General features: G+C 41.4%; 1 protein-coding gene across 2 annotated transcripts in view; it reads right to left on the reverse strand.

The window, feature by feature from the left end:
• pof1b (POF1B, actin binding protein) overlaps nt 1–20,523 on the reverse strand; it is a 33,777-nt gene extending 13,254 nt beyond the window's left edge. For both annotated transcript variants that reach the window (XM_023962735.1, XM_023962734.1), the window contains exons 1-5: nt 19,809–20,523; nt 17,762–17,842; nt 3,169–3,440; nt 987–1,020; nt 784–864 (exon numbers count right to left, since the gene is read on the reverse strand). In XM_023962735.1, coding sequence (XP_023818503.1) covers nt 784–864; nt 987–1,020; nt 3,169–3,440; nt 17,762–17,842; nt 19,809–20,495 — 1,155 coding nt within the window. In that variant the 5' untranslated portion in view covers nt 20,496–20,523. The remainder of the gene's footprint in view (nt 1–783; nt 865–986; nt 1,021–3,168; nt 3,441–17,761; nt 17,843–19,808) is intronic.
• Nucleotides 20,524–20,546: the final 23 nt, after the last annotated feature.

Raw genomic sequence — 20,546 nt, forward strand, 5'->3', positions numbered from 1 at the left:
ACTTCTTTATATCTTCCTTTGGTGTATACTTTAGTCTTTTAAGTATCTTTTTTAGCTGTTTTACATGATATTACCAAATGTCAGATTATAGAACCCATTCTCTCCAAAATAATTTGGGAATTCATTTTAACCTTTTTATTTAGTATTTTAGGAGTTTAGCTCCTCTTCAGCTGAAACTGCTGTTCATCATCACATCACTAAAACTTCATACTTGTTTCAAGATTTAGTCATAAAGGCATTTAAAAGTGAATTAATATCAGTTTAAGAAAACATGTTTTAGTGACTAGTATTTCTGTCTTGTAATGAATTCTTGGTAACATTATTTTTCTCACCTCTTTGGCAGATTTTTACTCAGCTCTTGAAAAGTTTTCCAACTTTAAGAATTTTTGACTTTTTTTTGGGGGGGGGTCGTGTGTGTCGATTTGAACGGCTGCATGAACAGCCATTGAAGCTGGCGGGGGGGGGGGGGGGGGGTGTTCTGCTGCATAAGGACGGCCTTCGTGTCCAACTGCGTTTATGGTTGATGCTAGTTGGTGCTGCGAGGTTAAAAGAGATGTTTGCTTGACGCGTCTCTCTGCTCAGTCTGACCTTCTTAAGGTCTTTGACGGCGTCAGGAAAAGTCCGTAAAGGTTTCACTGGTTGCTGCGTTTGGTGAAGATTTTCTGGAGGAAATCACCAGAGGAAACATCTGGTCTGGTCTGAACCTCTGGATGTGCAGCGGTTCAGACTACGTCAGTGGGGTTTAAGTCTACTTTAACTCTTGGTTTGTCCACATTTTCTCACCTGAAGCAGGTAACGCATTTGCTGTTTGGTGAGTTCAGTTGCTCCCTTGGGAATCAGAGCTTCCACCTCATCTCTCTCCAGCTACACAACAAAAAAACAAAACATTCACATAAGCAAACTGAGACTTCTTTTGACCCGAGTCGTGTCTGGCAGGCTCAGCTCGGACATCTTTCTCAGCATTCCTGCTGCAGGTTTTTTCTCACCTTGTAGTCGTTGCTGGGATCCAGCTGGTGTTTCCTGTAAAACAAACACAGGAAAGACAAACAGTGAATGAGGCAGCTTGACAGAGGAGTGTTTGTGTGTCTGTGTGCGGGTGAAAGTACAGTCCGCAGTGTAACTTTTTCTCACGTGCATTTGGGATAAGACAGGACTCAAAATAAACGTCTTTGCTCTTTTGCTGCAGAAGCGTTTCACTGATTGGATAACTGGGATGTGGAAGCGTCCCTTTGGTTTCGTTTACACTCATCAGATCCAGATTCATGTTATCTGATTACTTTGTGATGTTTAAAGATCTGGTGCCGTTTTAGATTCCCTGGAATGTTCTGAATATTGATGGCCAGGGTTTCTGTCAGCTTTTCCAGCAGCCAGAAACCACAACAACCTCGGAGGTTATTTGTCGCTTTTTAGTCAAAAATGCATTTTTTACACTTTCTTTTTAACTTTTCAAGTTTAAAAACAGATTTATTTGATTCATTCTGCAAGTGGAGCAACAAAAAAAAGTTATTGGCATATTGTTGGTTGGCTTAGTTTTGAGTTTGGACCAAAGCTTTGAAAGATTTTGTTTTATTCAGCAAAGACTGTCAGCTGATGGATGGATGCTGGTTGTCATGGTGATTGAAGTGTTGACAGGCTGCAGCACATCTTCCTTTCTTATCCTGAAATGCGTTATCTCCAAAATGATCTTCTCGGGAAAAGGTGTTGAAAGGAGAACGTGAGCAACCCTCTAATCCAGATTAAATTATTTGGGATCAACTCTGGGTGTAATCGTGTAGACATGACAACTGCAGACGGATGGGAGAAAGATGGACTTTTCACCGAGTTCTGTGATGATACTGGACTTATCTTAATTAAAAAATAAACTAAATACTGTAGAGGTAAAGGAAAACATGGATTCTCACCTTTATGTTTTCTAGTTTAATCTAAAATCTGTTGAAAATTCAGAGACTTGGAAAAACCATCTACCATCCTCTGACTCCGCCCCCTCACGATTCCACAGACAGGAGTGGGCCGGTGGTAGAGTGACGAATGAAAGCAACGCCTCCTTTAACAGGAAGTTCTGAGTAATCTGACTGTTAATGGCTTCTGCAGGTCACATGACGGTTTACTGTAAGCACTAAACACCGGTGACATCAAACCACAGGAATGACGAGGCGGACGACATCCACCGAAACTGACCTGCCTGAACAAGCCGCACATGAACCAGGCGGCAAAACACGCCGTCTGTTGCCATGACAACATCCACATATTTCTGTGCCTGTACTGGCACACGTCTGTCTGAGACACAACAACAAAAACCATTAACCCTGATTAAGCCGTCACAAACGGGCCGTTACTGGAAGACGGTTTTTTGAAACGCTGGACCCGGTTTGGACGTTCCAGTGCAGACTCTGACTGTCGTCCCTAGTCTGATGCCTACGGTGGCCCAGAAGGGTCTCAACACAACACTTGAGATTTCACAACACAAAATAACACTGCACTTCGTCACAACACTAAAATAATTAACTCAGAATACGAAACAATAACTCACAACACAATAACTCACAACACAACACTTTAGCTAAAACTTAACCTCACGTTGTAGGTATACTTCTATTTAGAGATAAAGTGTTTTATTCTGAATTATTGTGTTGCATTGTGACTTATTGTGTTGTGTTATTGTTTTGAGAGTTATTATTTTGTTTTGTGAATTAATTTTCTTAGTGTTGTGACAAAAGTGACAAGAGTGTTATTTTGTTTTGTGTTGCGAAATCTAAATGTTGTGACCCTTCTGGGCCTCCGTAGATAACATCGCTCAGACTTTTGTGTTTGACAAGAGAAAATTTTAAGAAGAAAAAAGAAATTTTTTAGGATTTTCTTTTCTTTTTTTGCCCAAATGAATATTCAAAGAAATTCCAAACATTCTGGAGGGAAATAAAAACCAGGGAGCTGAAATGTTTCCTGTTGGAACTATTCAAATCAGTATTTGATGCCGTTTCCCCTCCTCTTCCTCTTCCTCCTCCTCCTCGTGCTTTGAGCAAACATCAAACAGCAGCTTTGTTGTCTGTCTCTGAGCTTTGGTGCTCATCGTGGTCAAATGAAACTGAACTAATCAGCAGAAATTCTTGCGTCTTCATTTCAGAATATGAATTTCTCCTCATTTGAGATGTTCCAGGTTTTCAGACTCACTGCCCGCGGATCCTGGACACGTGGTCGGAGATGCAGGAGTGGATGTCGCAGTTCTTCCTGTAGACCTCGGCCAGCAGCTCTCCAAAGTACCGCGTGTCCAGCTTCGGGGCCTCCGGCATCTCCCGCAGCTCAGAGCTCAGCTCCATCCTGGACATCCTCTTCGACAATGGCGGCGGCGCCTGCACGACGTTCACTATCTCCACCTCTTCGATCTCCACCTCTCCACCATCGTCCACATACTCATCCTCCCCCACCTCTTGTACGACTTCGTCCTGGAAACAAATCAAGGAAAAGATTTCTGTCATCTGTTTTTCCTGCAGCGTTTTTATGTTTTTCTTCATCTTGTTAGGAAATAAAAAGCGTAAATTAGCAGACAATAAAAAAACCTTAAAGTTTGACTTTGTGTGGAAAAAACTGCACAATAAAGAAAAACTGAAGTGGAATTATCAAGAACTACAAAACACCACTCATAGTGCAGGAAAACAAAAACTGAAAGGAATTCCAGAGTTTCTTTCATGTTTTCTTTCGCTCCACTGAAATGGCCTTTTGCTCTGTAGCTGCAGGGAGCTGCTCCTCCTTCTTTACAAGTTAATTACTGAAAAGAGTTTCTGCCACAGAAGACACAACCCCCCCCCCCCCCCCCCCCGTGCAGCTCGTCTCAGAGCTGCAGGCCTCAAGCTAAAATCCAAAGAAGAGATTTCAGATTATTTTTCCGTCCTCCAACTCCATCTGGATAAAGATCATCTGCTGGACTATTTAGACGTGTAGTTGTAGAGCTAGATTAGCTAATTCCTCTCTAAGAGTTCTGGTGCATCGCCTGTCCGTCCTGGGGGAGGATCCCTCCTTCATGTGGACCCCCCTGAGGTTTCTCCTTTTTTTTCCTGACTTTTTTTTAGGGGGGTTTTCCTTACCGCAGTTTAGTTTAGCCTTTTTAGCATAGTTTAGCAATAACAACAGTTCAATCCTCAGTCATCTCTGTCAACCACATGGTTATAAACAAAGGAGCCATGGCTGCTCTTTACCATCAGTAGTTTTGTTTTCAGGGAGGTTGGCATCCAAAAAATGCATCTGAGTTGTTTTTTTTCCAACTTAGCACATTTCTGTTGCAGAGCCTAAAACACTTCCTGTTGCACAAAGATTCACACAACTGCACTGATTCAGTAAAAAATACATCATTTTTTCATTATCAATAGTTTGTTTTGGTGATATTTCAAAGTGTCTCTCCTTGAGTTCTGACATCCATAAATCCAAATACTGATGGCACCTGCAGTTCAGCGGGAAGGTTTATGAGTTCAGAAGAACGTGAAACGGCAGAAGTAACAGGTTTTAATGCTGAAAACCAACACAGCTGTCTCTGACTGCAATTAAAAACTCAAAACTCGCTCATGCCACACTCGTACTTTCCACAAACGCACACACCGAAGAACAGTCACAGCTGAGTTTGATTGGAGGGTTACAAAACCTGTCACCCTGCAAACTCCATGCTTCTCTTCCACTCTGCCAAACATCACAGATGTTGTCTTTGCAGCATCTGACCTGGTTTTCTGAAGCCACCTGAGCGTCATTTCCACCGAGCACTAAAGATTCTCCGTCTGAAGAACCTTTGGAAAATCTGCTACTGTTTCAGATCATGTGATGCTCTTTATGATAAAAGTGAATCTTAGAAACGGTTCTCCTCTCTGCAGTTATGCAGATGCTTTCTGGAACTGTGCAAAGGCCTCTGGTGACCTTCTAGACTGGACCAGGTCAGAAGAAAAGAATGTGAGCACTCCTTCACCCACAAACAAATTCAGTGGATAAGCCTTCGCCCATGGGTTTAGTCAGGACTGTCAGGTAGGTGTGAAATCCTGGATTTTCCCACACAGGTGAGGACAGATGCTGATGCAATGCTTTCTAAAATTTCCAACCTGTAGCTGCGCAACGTTGTTCAACCAGATTCCACACTAGCTCTGAGGAAAACGAAACATCGGAGCTGCCCAGTAAACCTTTCGCTGTCACCACCTTCTGCTCTGAGAGTTCAGTTTACTGAGAGAAACATCCTGAAGGTGTGAGAAGAATGACGCAGAAGCGCAGACACACAAACTGTAAAGAAAACAAGGAGAAATAAAGAAGAAAAACAGATGCGGAGAGGATAGACCGTTATGCATTCGAAAGACTTGAAACTTAATAAAAAACTGTTTTTACTTGAGTTAGAAAGCCAAACTTGCTCCAGGTTCACACTCGTTTTCATGTGTTAGCATGAAGCTGAGCTGTACATTAGGGTTCTTCCTTCAGGTCGAGAGCTTCTCAATTGTGGTTTAATTAAAACATTTTAGTCCAAAGTTTCTACAGTAATCTTTGGAGTCATAGCTGATGTTTATTAAAATGTAACTTAAGTGTTGTTTGGTTTATTACACCTAATACCAGAGAAGGGGACTAAAAGTTTGACTTTTTTCCTACAAACATGGACGTCTTCGTGATAAATGAGGGGGGAGTAGGCTACTGCCTGAAACATGAACAAAGAAAAAAGCAGCAAGTCTTGCTTGTCCACTATCATGTCTGAAGAAGCGCCTGTGGCTCCTCACTGCACCACATTAACCAGCAGACATTTCCAAATTCCTTCATGAAGGTTGAGTCAAAGTTCCTCGATTAATTCACTGTACCCATTCTTCCCTCATTCCTTCCCCCATTCTTCTCATTCTTTTTCACCCCCCCCCCCCCCCCCCATTCTTCCCCATTCTTTCAACCTGTCCAAATCAATTCCAAAATTCAGAATTTCTCAGAAGTCTTTGCATAAAACCAAAGTAAACTGATGTCCAGTAGAGTGGCAAATATAGACCACAATGCATTGCATTTGAATGTGTCATTCAGAAAAATGTATGAACATTTACTTTTTAGAAAGTTTTTATCATCAGAACACCATGGATTCATAAGCGGTTTATGTAAATAGTTAACTAGTTATCAGGTTTTTAATATTACAAAATAAGTAGTGAGCATGTGTCCTAATTGTGTTGAAATTCAGAACACTGGACAGTCCTGCACTATGGAGACTTTTTGGGGTTGAGAGGGAGTTCGGACAAAGTTTACAGCATCTTCTTTCTTCTTTCCCTACGTCTTGTAATTCATTTGTTTGCACGCTCTCCTGCTAGCTTACAGCCCCTCACAAAAGCCAACCTAATATTACCGGTGCAACAAAGATGGCGAGTTATATTGAAGCTATCCAGTCGTCAAGTTTAGACCCAGATTCCAGGTCAGACCAGGAAAACAAAGACGTTGGATCTACATGTCTGCATCAGAATGAGGCGGAGCAGGGAGCTTGTGGCCCCGCCCATCATATTTTCTACATCACAATTATGATGTTTTTCAAATGCGGTTTTATCCTCTGATCCTGATTCACAATTTGAACAGAAAAAATCTGTTTTGAGCTTAATTTTCTTTGTAAATGTCCTCTGCCATGAAAAAAAGCCAAAAGAACGTGTTAAAAACACATTTTTTTATAGTAGTGGTCCAAATCAGAGTTCAACTTTCACACCTGCAGAACCAAAAGGACCATCAGAGGAAACCAGGTCTGACTGCATCAATCCTCGTGAATCTGGAACAGTTTGACACAGATTCCAGACCGCGGGACGACTCTGAGAACATTTTGCACGTTTTAAAAACATGTTTGAAGCAGAAGATTGCCTCAAAAATGCCATTTGCAGTTTGTCACAGCGAGTTCTCATGTGACATTTAGACACTCGTTACGTTTTTTTTTGCTTCTGCTGGCAAATAATTAATCAAACAGCAACAGCAATGACACACCCACGAAGACGCATTCATCAAACCCCGCCAGCTTTCGTCGTTTGGATAAGAAGTTTGGCATCAAATCAAGAAACTCAAGTGACACTTAGACAGGCTTTGAGATATGTGATCCTGATTGGCTGACAGTGCGAGTTTGGTTTACACTCCTGCACAGCCGAACAGTCAAAGGTCACTAAGCAGCATTTATTTTGCCTGTTACAATGAAGCAGCAGATGAGCCACTAGCGGGTGGAGCAGCGAGCAGGTGGGTGTGTCTGCAGGGCTGTGGCGGCTTCACAAGCATACCAGTCATTCCCGCCGTGACTGAAAGGGAGAGTGAACCAGTCTGGACAAAAACAAAAGCTCCCGGTTAACGGCCGGTCACTTTACAAGACCTCCGGTTTGTCCGGACGATCCTGAACGCATCGCGCTCCAAGTGCACAGCTGACGTCTGAAAACATCTCCGTCCTCCTGAAAGCTTCTGAGTTTCTCTGGTTTCAGAAGAAGGGCTGGACCTGAAGATTTATCCTCCATGAAACTGATTACTTTCTGAAACGTCGCCAACGCCTTTATTTGATTCAACAGTTGAACTCCACACCTTGGAAGCAGATAAATCTTTATTTCTCTAATCAGTAGGATTTGTTTTACAGTTTCCCATTTTGAGCGGTGAAGTAGACGGCCGGTCACACTGTACACTATTTTCATCCTCCAAGCTATCTTAGTTTGATCAAAAACTGGTTTGCATGTTTACAAAAGAGACGATGGATGGAAATATGAACTAAATGACCTCATGAGTGTGCAAAATCTGTATTTTATTTGACATTTTTAGTCAATTTGACCCCAATCCAAACCCACTAGAGACCTGTGATGCATCAGAAAATCTTTCAAAATTACAAAAAAACAAACATTTTCAACTAAATTAGAAACTGAAACCTCTGCAGGCTGACTGCTTTGTTTCCAAAATAAACTATGGAATCTGTACATTTTCCTGAAAAAGAAGTTGGTCCAGTTACAGTTGGAACAGAAGTGCCTCAGGTGAAGGAGGGAACTAAACCAACAGGTACGGATACCTCTGTCTGTTCTGTGAGGACCGTCCCAGTTAAAGAACAGAAACAGGAAGAACTTTTTAAAAATATTTTTTTTTAATTGTTTTGCACTCTTTCAGTGATCATGTGACTCACATTGAGCTTGAGGATTATTAAAACATTTAACTTTTAATAACTCTTTCCTCCTTTTTCAATGTACATAATTTAACGTTACAGCTAAGAGGGGCGGGGTCTCTGAAAAAAACTCAGGAGCCTCGCCACAACTCTGCTGCCTAAAATTCCAGAATGGAGAAACACCTTGATCATTTTTGCACAGTATTTCCAAAGATCATTCAAATAGCAAATTACTTAAACAAAAAACAAAAATAGAAAAACTAATTCTCATTGAGCATGACAATTTTTGAAATATGGATGCTCTAAACCTCCAGACTACCAGAGAAAAACATCTTTTGTCCGGTCAAAATGTACTTAAATCCTCTAAAAACTACTACTACAGTTGCTTGGGTCCCGAAAAAGTTTTATATGTTATTTTAAACAAAGCAACAATTCCCTAACTTCAACATTTTCTACTAATCTGTTGGTCATTATGGGATGTCAGGCTACAGGCTGCTGGTTTTTCAGAAACCTCACCTGGATCCCATTCACAGTATGGCAGGCTGTTTGGAAAATATGCTGCCCCCACCCCCCACCCCCCAGGTTTGGAGTTTGATATTTGTGATGTGGGTCATCAGAAATGCAGTAAAACAATTGAGCCTTTTTGGAATGAAGCTCTAAAAGTATTTTTAGTTAACTTACAAGTTCAACAAAAACATGTGAATAACAAGAACAAGGCCGATGGTTTTCATCAGTTTTAGACTTTTTCTGTAGTGTAAAACGTAATGATGTCATAGTGTTATATCCCATTTGATGTCTAGGGGAACCTCGAGGAGCATAAAATAAAAGTAATGGTTCGGCACCAAATTTAAGTAAACAAAAACACCAAAAGAACGTCTCGATACAAATGTAACACATTTATTTACAAATAAATGAATAAAAACCAACAAGAACTAAAAGTGAAGCAAAAGGTAACAAACAAAACTGCAACTATCTAAGCCCAGAACACAATCTTACCTGAACCAAAAGAAAAAGGGGAAACAAAGACAAACACTAACCTCCCTGGACCAACAAAAACTGGAGAATAGGAGTACTAGATTTATGGCAGTTCACCCCTACAATCTATTTTACACCTTTATTTTGGTCTGGGGGTACATAGAGGGGCATAACAACAGAATCACCCCCCACCACCACCACCCTCATCCAAACATCAACTTCCACCGAAGCGGTTATTTATGAATAAGAAATCAAGCAAAATGTGTTGAAAAGATTCTTTAAATCAGACTTTACATGTTGAAACCTGGGATTTCAACTATTCATTCTGCAACCAGCCTCTAGTGGTCATCTGTGAAACTACAGCATGTGATACTTCTTGATAATTGATAAATCATGTAATAAAATGCTTACAGTATAACAGGGTGGGATTATATAAGTTCGCTTCCTTCCACTCCCTTTCAAGCAATACTTAATTTTATGTCTAATTATACCAAGTTTGATTAGTTATTGTATGAATGTATAACTGATGATTGTATTGTTTTTGTGTATTATTCCTATTTGATTGCTTGAAATAAACCATTTAAAAAAAATTTGCATCAAGAAGTTGTTTAAACCTTTAGAAGTTCTCTGTAGGTCTGTCTTCATAGTAAATAATTGATTTTCTCTGCATTTGTATTAAATGTTAGGATTCTGTCATAGTCAGGGCAGTACATTTTAAATTGCCATACATATGTGGGGGGCAATAAAATAGATTTTGGTTCAGACAGAGTCTGGTTTAAGCAGGAGCAGTGTCCATCATTTTATCAATGATTTGTTACATCCTTCAGGATTGAGAAATTTAACATCTTTTTCTGTCACCAAATCAGTTTTTATCTTTTGCAACTACAACTTTTTTTTTTTTTTTTACTACAGTATGTATTACCTTTTAAAATACTTTCGCAGATGAGTACTTTCTGCATTTATGGTAATATTTATATAAATCCAATAAACTTCTGTTAATTAAATTCCAGTGTGAAATTTCCAACCAGAAATCTTTTGCCCGGCAGTTCAGCTCAGGCGGCAGAGCAGGACGTCCAACAATCGAAGGGTCGGCGGTTCGATCCCCGCTCCCCCCAGCCAGCTGTCGCCCCCCCGAGCGCAGCTAGTCTGCAGCTCACCGCCCCCCCCCCCCAGGGGATGGGGCAAAATGTGGAGAAGAATTTCCCCATTGTGGGACAAATAAAGTATCAATTATTATTATTATTATTATACTTTCTCTGAGCAGAACAATGACACCATGAGATGAGGTCATGTTTGTGTGTCAGAAGCAGCTCTTTCCTGTTTCCAAAGCAAACGTTTGGTTTGGATTCATCGCTCCTGCCTGCAGGTGACGTATCACAAAGCGGTAACACCAAAAACGCAGAAACCTAACGCCTCCGTGCAGTCGGCAGGTCCGCGTGAGGACGGTTTGTGTGCAGCCCGGCTTTCAGAACTCTGAGTGACCGAGTAACCCAAGAGGTTGCTATTGGAGCGAGGGGAGTCGCCTTACAACACAGCCTCTTTGTGTGAGTCTCTGAGTGTCTTTGTGTGGGAGAACATTTCCTCCCAATCAAGAGGTTTTCACCAGTTAGTGACAGTAATATGAGGAAATTCCTCACTATGCTGAATAAAAATATCCATTTATTGTTTTCTGTTTTTGGGGAAATAATCATGTCAGACGCTCATTGTGGAAGAAAAAGACAATTTTATGATTGTAAGGAACTACAACTACTACTTTTTTATCCAAAAATCCATCCATCCATCCGCCTTCTAAACCCGCCATTTCCCTTTTGGCCTCGAGGAGATGCTGGAGCCTATCCCAGCTACTGCTGGGTGAAGGCGGGGTACACCGGTCGTACACAGGTCGCTGGTTTAAGCATGGATTTATCAAAAAAATGAAACATTTAAATTATTCTTTTAAAGATCAATTACTCTGTCTATCAAACAATGTTTCCATGGTGATAACACCAAATTTAGATGAAGAAGAAACGTTTACCTCCCTGCTGTGCAAACCAGCCTTCAAAACAGAGGAAATGCATTTCCCAGCTCAGACTTAAGCATCCTCAGTTTAGAAAAAGCAATTTTTTTCAAATCTCAATTAGCCTTCATAACAACTATTAGTGGTGACCTCTGACCTTCAACCTGCAATCTTGCTTGCTTTCTCACCAGAATGTGACAGATGGAGACACGACCATTGTAATTGAGACAAAATTCTCTTTTTGCACAAAAAAGCGTGTCCTTAACTGATTCCACCCATACACTGTCTCAATGTGGATTTAAGCCTTTGGTAAACGTGTATCTTAATTATCTAAGTCTACAGTTTACATTCATGCACTTTATTTTGCATTCTATATTTAATTTTTCAATACACATTTTTTCTTATTTCATCTCTACATAGCTTTACTTGTGTATATTATGTATATTTTCATCTATGCTGTTTTTTTTCTTAATTATTTGCATTATTTGCACTGTCCACGGAGCGGACCTGGCGTACATTTCACTACTGGTTGTATTTGCTAAATATAATATAACTTTGTATGTGACAAATAAAAATTCTTGATTCTTCTTGATTCTTGATGTAAACACTGGTTGCTAAGGAACATTTATTTGAAGCAAAGAGGAGAAAACATCCAGCTGCATTGTATAAGTGGGCAGTTGCTATGGACCAGCATCTGTTTGAAGGCTGTCAGTTTTAAACGTTCTACCTTCTGAAGCTCCGAGTGTCCTCTAGTCCCTGCGATGAACCGAACTGGAGCTCCAACCATCACATGTTCAGCTCTGCCTGCAGCTCGAATGACGATGCAAAACCACAATGTTTTCTGCCTGCCTAATTTAGAATTACCCAACCATCTACAGAGAGGCGGCAGACACGGATGCCAGCAGACGAAGCAAAGACCTGTCTATGATGTCTGAATCCCAACCAGCTGCTCAAGTGGAGCAATCTGGGTTTACAGTACAAAGATCTGCAGCGTTGTGTGCCTGCAGGCTGAAAAGAATGATCCGTTCACTCAGAACGCCGAGGCAAAGCAGCAGCAGCAGCAGCAGAGCCACATCAAACACCCAAATCATCACGTTTGTCAGCGAAGGAAAAAGTTGACCGTCGGGCTTTATATTTGGATCTCGGTTTATGCAAAGAAGCTAAATGTTTGTTCCTCTTTGGCTCAGAAATCTCTACAGATTTATGCCCTGACAGTAAAAACATTACATGCATGTTACGCTTTCTGGACTCACCGCAAAGTGACGCCCTTCTGTGGCGTCCTGTAATTAAGCCTGAATTCTTGACACACCCTGCAGAAGTGACAAAGGCCTCAAGAACATGAACACTGCTCCAACATGTTTTCTTCCAATCAGATCATCGCGGATTTATTTGATCCTCCGCAAATGTTGTGAAGGAACATCATTTAATCAAATCCTCTGTCAACAACTAACCAGCTTATCCTCACTTTTACTGCATGGTTTGTGTTTTTTAATCTCCCCTTCCACAGTCTGTTAACGTTACTGTTGGAAAAAGCAAGAGTTTGACTTTAATCAGCTGGAAATAAACACAAATTAAGTTCAAAAATCAAAATTATTTATGGTTTGGTTCTGTTTTGTTAGGAGGTCCAGTTGAACCCAAACCCTAAAGCCAGAAGTCTGCAACCTTTAACGCATAAAGAGCCATTTGGGTCGATTTCTCAATGCCCAAAATGAGAAAACACCAAAACAAATCATCAAAATTTATGGCAACATTTACCTAAATATTTGCAAAAGCAGACCACATTTATGAAACCATTGCAAACTGATATTATTAAAAAAAATCTATTAACAAACAGTATCTGTCAGCTATGGTGGTCCAGAAGGACAAATCACACCATTCCTCACAAAAACAAACTAAACATCACAACGACAATTAATCGATCAAAGCTAAATGTAAAAAGCAACATTTTGAAATTCAAATAAAACAAGAAGGAGCTGCATTTCCAGAAGAAAATGCAGCGAAACTTAAGAGGGAATTATTGGAAAAAAAATAGTTAAATTAAGAAATGATCAAAGCTGACTACAAATAAAGTGAAAACAGCACAATAACAAAAAAAATATGCTTGTGAAAAATGTCAGAGTCGGGTATCGAACCAGCGAGCTTCTGCACCAAGGATTCCCCATGTATTTCAATGGAGGAAGAAATCCTAGAAATCCTGGAATATCTGGAAAAGTTCAAGGATTTGAAGGAGCAGACGTCACAGCTGGAAAAAGCTAAAAGAGCTGAACATTTGAAAAGTTGAACGGTTGAAATAGATGAAAGATTTAGACAGAGTTAAGCAGCAAAAGATGGTGGAAGATACTAGAATAAAGAAAGAGAAACAGGAAAACAATGGATGAATATTTTATGGCACGGAACCAACAAAGCTGCAGCGACAATTCTCAGCGTTTCTGAGATGTCCTAAAAGTCGTGCGTGGATGCATTTTTGTCAGTTCTGTTGTGTTTTTCCTCTTTCTAGTGTTTTTCTGTGCAGGTTGGCTGGGGGGCTCCGCCCCCTCTCTGGTGGCTCTCCATGGATTGGCACACAGCTGCCTGCTCTTTAGGTGAGTTAGTTTGAGCTGCAATGAAACGGTTCTAGTTTGCTGCTCTAACGCAGCTTGCTTTATCTGATATTCCAGTGTTGAGTTCTGTCATGTTGTGGATTTTTCCCACCTGGAGCGGCTCTTTAGTTATTACAAACTCTCGGTTTGTCGCCCGGTCCTGCATCTGGGTCATCCTGGTGACAGTCAGCTGCCGGGTCACACGCTGGTACCGCTAAAGTATCCAGCGTAAGGAATTTGTTGCCCCCTCGTCTGAACCTCATGAGGAAAGAGCAAACGGTTGCAGGGGTGCATCTTTTTCAGCGTCTCCACCGGCAGCAGCCATGGCAGTGCAGTGAGAAAGCCTCTCCTCCATCGCTGTTACGAACGTCATGTTAGCTTTAACGTCAAGAAACGGCACCGGTATGAAGTACCGAGATTGTCTTTGGGTAGATTTAAGAAAAAACAAACAAAAGTAAAGTCAAAAGCACAGCAGCATGTTTATTTTTCTAAAGTTATGTGACCATGTGATGACCCCCTGCTCCTCCTTCCTGCTCCCATGTCATTAACATCCCAGCATACACAGGTGTGTCTCCAGCCTGTACAGACCTGTGCAGGTGTGCGGACATTTGCAGCACAGCGGCAAGAAGAAGAAGAGACTCACTGCAGACATTTTTGCTGCCTGACAGCGTTCCTTTAGACTCAGAACCAAACAATAACTGAACTTTAAAAGTCAAACATTTCTTTCCTTCCTTTGATCTGTTTGAGGACTTCTTCTCAACTTCTAGGACAGCGAATGATCCAGAGGAGTCTGTTGGTTTAAACCACACCTGTCCTTACAGATCACTCATCCTCACTGTTAGTTTTGGACCTGGGAAGTCAATGAGAGGATTAGATTCTCTGACTTGTTGGTGCAGTTTAGGCTTTGTGGCGTAATTTTAGGGATTTGTTACCAAAACAGATCAGACTGAGGCAGAAATTTTCTCACCAAAAACTTTTCTAAAGGACAAAAAAGAAAAGCACACCCTATAATTAATGGTGTTTCAGTGTATAAATGAACCAAATATAACATAAATTGTTTAGTAAATCATTTTGTCTGAGTTTTTATTAATCACCTGATGTCACTAAATACAGTTGTCAGTATTTCTTGAAAAACATTTTGCTTAAACAGTCTTGAATACGATCACTGATGAGCTAAAAGAAGAAATTCTGAATGAACATATTTGTGCACAAGAGCAGCCCTTAGTCAACAACTCCTCACCTGACCTTAAGCCTCAATCCCAACTGCCCTTACGGGTGGACTGGGGCTAAAAAATGATCAAACCTGTACGCGACACACAGGCAACCTGCATGAAATATCAAAGTTGTAGGGAGAAAATGCTCATCCACATTTGTCCTACGTTCATGCTGTTCATGCTGCGGGTGGCAGGTAGTGATGAGCACGTATACAACACGTAAGGGGAAGGAAAGGGGGAAATAGGTGAGACGGATTGTTCATTTTTTTGAACCCTCTAAATCCTGCGGACTGCATGAGGAGCCCCTTGGTGCTGTTCACGTGGTACGTGCACGCTCTTTGCTGTGTCCTGACATTAGAAATGAGGAAATTAGATGGAGTGTTGTTTGTGCGGACGTCCTAAGGGGACTTGTGGATCACGTGCACAACCTGCTTGTGCAGCATGAGTAAAGAGCCAGTACTCGTACCTTACTAACGACTAAAGTTTGGCATAAGGACACCGTATGACAGCATCACCCGTACGTCATAAGTACATGAAACTTCCATTAACCTTACAAGTACTTCACAATACAGTTACCCCACGCAAGAAATTGGTACGTTCCATTTTAATGAGACTCGTACGACCACCTCAAGGGAACTATAAGATTAAGCCTCTCCTGTCTACGACCCTCCACGAACCCGGACAACCCAAAAACCCGCAGCCCACAACCAGGTTCATGTGACTTTGTTGTCACCAAACCGAACAAATTTCTTCAGAACCTCTGCAGTCCGGTTAAAGCAAGCTTCATTTGCACGATTGCTACTTTAATTTACTCCTTCAGAAAATGTTGACACACAAAGAAAAGCTTAATTAACCTTTGTCTGATAAAACTAAGAAGAAAAAACATTTAGCAGCTCTTTTTTTCCTGTAACCAGTCATGAAATTATAAAAATGATTCATAAATGGACTACATTAGCTGACAAAAGTCATTAAAGGTTGTTCTGTTTTTAGATGAACAATTTCCCTTCTTTATATCTTTATAGTTTACTCTAAAGTCAATATTAAAAATGACTTGAATTAACTGCATTTTCTAACTTTGTTGCAGCTTTGTTTACAGCTTTTGCATCACTGGGTTTCATCACTCTGCTGGTGTAAATGTGAACAGTTTCAGCTTTTTGCAGAGCCTGCAAACCCGCCCTGTTGTGACAAAAGCCAGATGCATGACGCTGCAGGTACGGATCAAAAGGAGGGACCCCGCCTACAGCAGAGGCCTCTGGGAAGTCGCCAGACACGCCTCAGTTTAACGTTCGCGCCTCGTCAGGAGCGCAACAGTTTAAGGTCCTGTGATGAGAAATGTTGTTGTAACAGTGTGACTGCGGAGGCGGGACGTGGCACGAACACAAAGTGCCAGAGTGGAGCGGAGCGCTCCGAGCCGAACGGCTGTACTTTCACACAGCTGTGAGGCTTTGTGGTACAGCGAGCGTCTCTGCGGCCTCAGCAGAAAGATTCGGCCTTCAGACGTTTCTGCTGCTGGCCTCAGACAGGAAAAGTTGAATTCAACCAAATATTTAACAAAAATTAAACAATTAAGTATATTTTGAAATGCTGATACTTTAATAGGATGTTCGATTTCTTCTTCTTATTTCTGTATAAACCTAAAACCAAATATCTGTTGACCTTCATTCTTCTTCATGATTCTTTCCTTTTTGCATCAAACACAGTAAAACGTCTCTGAAGTTTTCAGGGTAATGTTCTTGGAGCTTCTATTAACTTCAGTTTTTGAAGAATGCAGCAGCAGCGTGTCCAAACAAGCCACAAGCCAAACAAACCATAATGTATTTGTGTGACGTTCTCGACGTGGAGCACCTGCAGGAGAAGTCTGAACTTGTAGCAAAATGTTGGCATCAGACGCCTGATGACAAAAGTCTCTTTTAATCTTCTTCTGTTTTCATTTTCCAGAAAGAAATCCAACAAATACAAAAAACAAATACTTTTGGTGTTTCTACAAGCAAAAGGCAGATTTGCATATAAAAATTTTCAAAATAAAGTTCTGGCACTTTTGTTTCACTGCATCTGGAACCAAAGTGAACATCTTACTGTACGACAATTTGGACTTAACACCCAGAACCTTGTGTACAAATCTTCAAAACAAACACCAAGCTTGCATTTTGCAGATACTTTTATCTACAAGAACTTCTCTTGGTGGTGAAATTGTTTCACTTTGTTCTGAGCCTTTTTGAGTACTGTGCCACCCCACCCTTGAGGCTGCCGCTTTGAACGCCTTATCTCGGTCCACAGTGGGAGGGTTTTCACAGGTGTGGCCTATACCTGACAGAGACCTGAATCTATATAACCCATGATTTATGATCCCTCCACACGTCATAAATTCATAGTTACTGCCATGTGGCGTCGCGTTAGCCTGGAGGGAAAACGCAGGTCCAGGACAGTGGCTCATGCTCGTCTTTTAATGACGTAAACAGGAACGTGGAGCTTTGACAACAACAACCAAACCTCCTCCAGAGCTGGACTTTATGAAATTTACCGTCCACCACTTCTCATCTAACACCCCCAAAACCAAACAGAAAAAGCATAAAAATGTATTTACAGTTGTTCAAAATCCGTATTTCTTCTCCTTCTGGAATGTAGTGGTAGCTCGTTGCGTTCAGTTGCTTTTCTAGTTTAGTCACTTACCTTTTTGTTTTTCATTATTTCTTTAGTTTTTGTTTTTTTGTTTTTTGCAGAGGTTAAACATCCTATTTTTATGACTGGCCACCATGGGAACAAGAAACTGGAGTGAAACGTCAAATAACCCCCCAAATCTGTGAATTTTAGCCACATTGCTTTCTTTTTATCTTAATCCATCTTTCTGAATGTAAAAAAGTTTTCTTTTTTTCTGTGTGTCGGTGACTTGCAGCTTTGTTTGTGTTCTCACCTCTTCCTCAAAGCTTGGCGCAGGACTCTTGGTGGGACTGGATGACTGGCTGAAGACTGAAGAGGATTTCCTGCTGTTGGTCTGGAGAAGAAGAGCAGCAGACAGAGAGGAGAATCGGAGTTTAGAGCCTTTTATTTTACAGATAATGGTGTGAAACTCCCAATAAAACAGCACATGTGACCCACAGGTTAAGTAAAAGCATCCAGCCAAAGCCTAATAAAACCAGTGGGCTGTGACTCTCCGTGTTTGCCCACTGATGTCATGATGAAGATGAGCTATTAGGAAAATGGCTTCATGATTACAAGCATTTTAAATAAAAATCAATTTTAATGTCACAAAACAAAGAAACTTCTCCCATGGAGTGAATGTTGACTGAACAGCAGCTTTGGTGAAGCCCTGAAGGCGCCTTGAGGAACGAGTCAAACCAACATTTCAATGAGAGTAAAGTAAACTGAGGCGGGAACATCAACAAAGAAAATATGTCACCTTCACCAAAACGGAGAAATAAACAGAGACGAAGAACCTGGACATTGCTTCTGCAGTATTTTGGGTGTTTTCCCATAAAAATCACTACTGAAGCATCTTCTGATCTTTAAAAGGTGAAAACTACTCCTGCTATGAAGACAAACACTCGGCATACGCCAGTCAAATACGACTCCCTCATATCGGTCAGATTGTTTTCCCAACAACATATTTCTTAATTTTGCGGTTTATTAGTATTCTTCCTAACTGGCTTCTAAAGTTTTTTCTTTTCCTTTTTGACCAAACTTGCCTCTGGATGCTGGGACTGAGACGTGAACCAGAGCAGGACTCTTCATGGAACCATCAGCAGACCTTAAACTGTGTTTAAGCTGGATTCAAAACAGCTAAAGAAACACGTTTTCCAGCCGACAACTGTGTAAATAACCGCCATTACAAAAACATGAACGGATTTATCTAGAAGCCAATAAATGAACGTAAGTTGAAAGCAAAAATGAATGCCTCACCTAAAGAACCATGAAATGTAGATCTTCCTTAATGTTTTATTCTATAGTTGTATGAACACAAATTCAATAAAAACAACTTTACTACATAGTCTACAGAATTTAAGACTAAAAGAGCCATTTAGTTCAGTGTCTTACTGACCAAATCCCAGCAAGAGATTGTTTAAAACAATAACACGTCATTTATGTTTATTCGTTTACAAAATGTACCTCTTAATTTCTTACAATGATTGAATTATTACAGTTTTTTATTTTTCTATAACTATTTCAATTCATGCTACTCTTGACACCAGCACAAACGAGTTCCTTTCAAAATAAAATACACCTTTGTCAAATAAGATCCTCCTGCTGTACTTGAATTTGAAATGCAGGAAATCAAACATGACATTTTTTATTATTATAACTCTGATGTTTATCCATCATGTTTCTTCTTTTCTGCCAAATATTAAAAAAATTACGACAATGGTGTCAACGCAATAAGATAGTATAAGAATTTTGCCTCTGAGATGATGAGTGCTTGAAGTTGTTTTTTTTTAAATAATAAACCACAATGTACTAAACTAAAACAAAGTCACCACAATCCCATTACATACTCCGATCATTCACGTTCAGTGAATCATTCATTCCTCAGGTTGCAGACCCCTGTCAAAAAAAGACCATCCAGGCTGAGATGCTGCTGGATTAAAAAAAAAAAAATCTCCTCCATCCATCACCAAACAGAAAAAGCAGTCCAGGTTCCTGCTCTGTCTGTCAGCTGAGAACCACTGCGCCTGGCAAACTAATAAAGAGAGATGTTTGCAGCCTGGTGTGACTGTGAGCAGAAACTGGATTTATGAGCTCTCTCTGGGGTCACAGAGGTCAGACATGTCCAGGGGCTTCAGGTGTGAGGATGCTGAAGCCAGGCTCTAATCTTTTCTACCACTAAAAAAAAAATCACCTGTTGCGTAAGATCTAAAAATAACAATTTGTTGGCCAAATTCCAAACAGTCAATTGCTTCTGAAATGTACCTTCTGACAGGAAAGGTAGTGAAGTTTAGTCATTGAAGCAGACTGCTGAAACTCACCTCCACTGTACTTTTCTGGACCACCAGCTGCTCGGACTCCTGGCTGTGGTTGGCGGTGCTGCTGACGCGCGGAAGGGTCTGCACGTACATCGGCTGTACCACGGAGCGCATCATGGGCTGCATGACGGACTGCTGCATCATGGGCTGCATGACCGGCTGCATGACGGACTGCATGACCGGCTGCATGACCGGCTGCTGCTGCTGCATGATCATGTAGGACTGCTGCGGCGCGGACTGCTGCATCGGCATCAGGTAGCGCACGGACTCGTAGGAGCCGTTGAGCGCGTACGGCATGGCCTGCACGGTCTGCGTCTTGGTAGGACCTCGACCCAAGGTCATCGTCCTGGTGGGGACCGGGTTCGAGGAGCCAATGTCCAGCGTCCTGAAGGTCCGCGTCGTCTTCTCGCTCGTCTGGATGGACATGATGTCGGTGGAGCGGCGGGGCTCAGACCTGTGACGGACGCCGGAAGAGAGGCGAGGAGAGCGGAGGTGAAAAAAGTTGGACGGGTATCCGCGGATTCTTTCCGGAGATCTCAGTGGGGGGAATAGAGACAGAGGTTGATCCCACCGGACCGGACTGTTTAATTCCTCCTCTGCTGTAACAACGTCTGCGCACAGTAAAGTCGCCAAAAACCAACCCAGGGAGGGAGGCGCCCTGCTCCTCTGTATGCAAATGCGAATGTGCATCACAACCTGGGAGGGAACTCAAAGTTCACACTTTACTGCCAGAACCAGCTG

Source organism: Oryzias latipes, chromosome 14 (assembly GCF_002234675.1).
Source record: "Oryzias latipes chromosome 14, ASM223467v1".
Taxonomy (NCBI): domain Eukaryota; kingdom Metazoa; phylum Chordata; class Actinopteri; order Beloniformes; family Adrianichthyidae; genus Oryzias; species Oryzias latipes.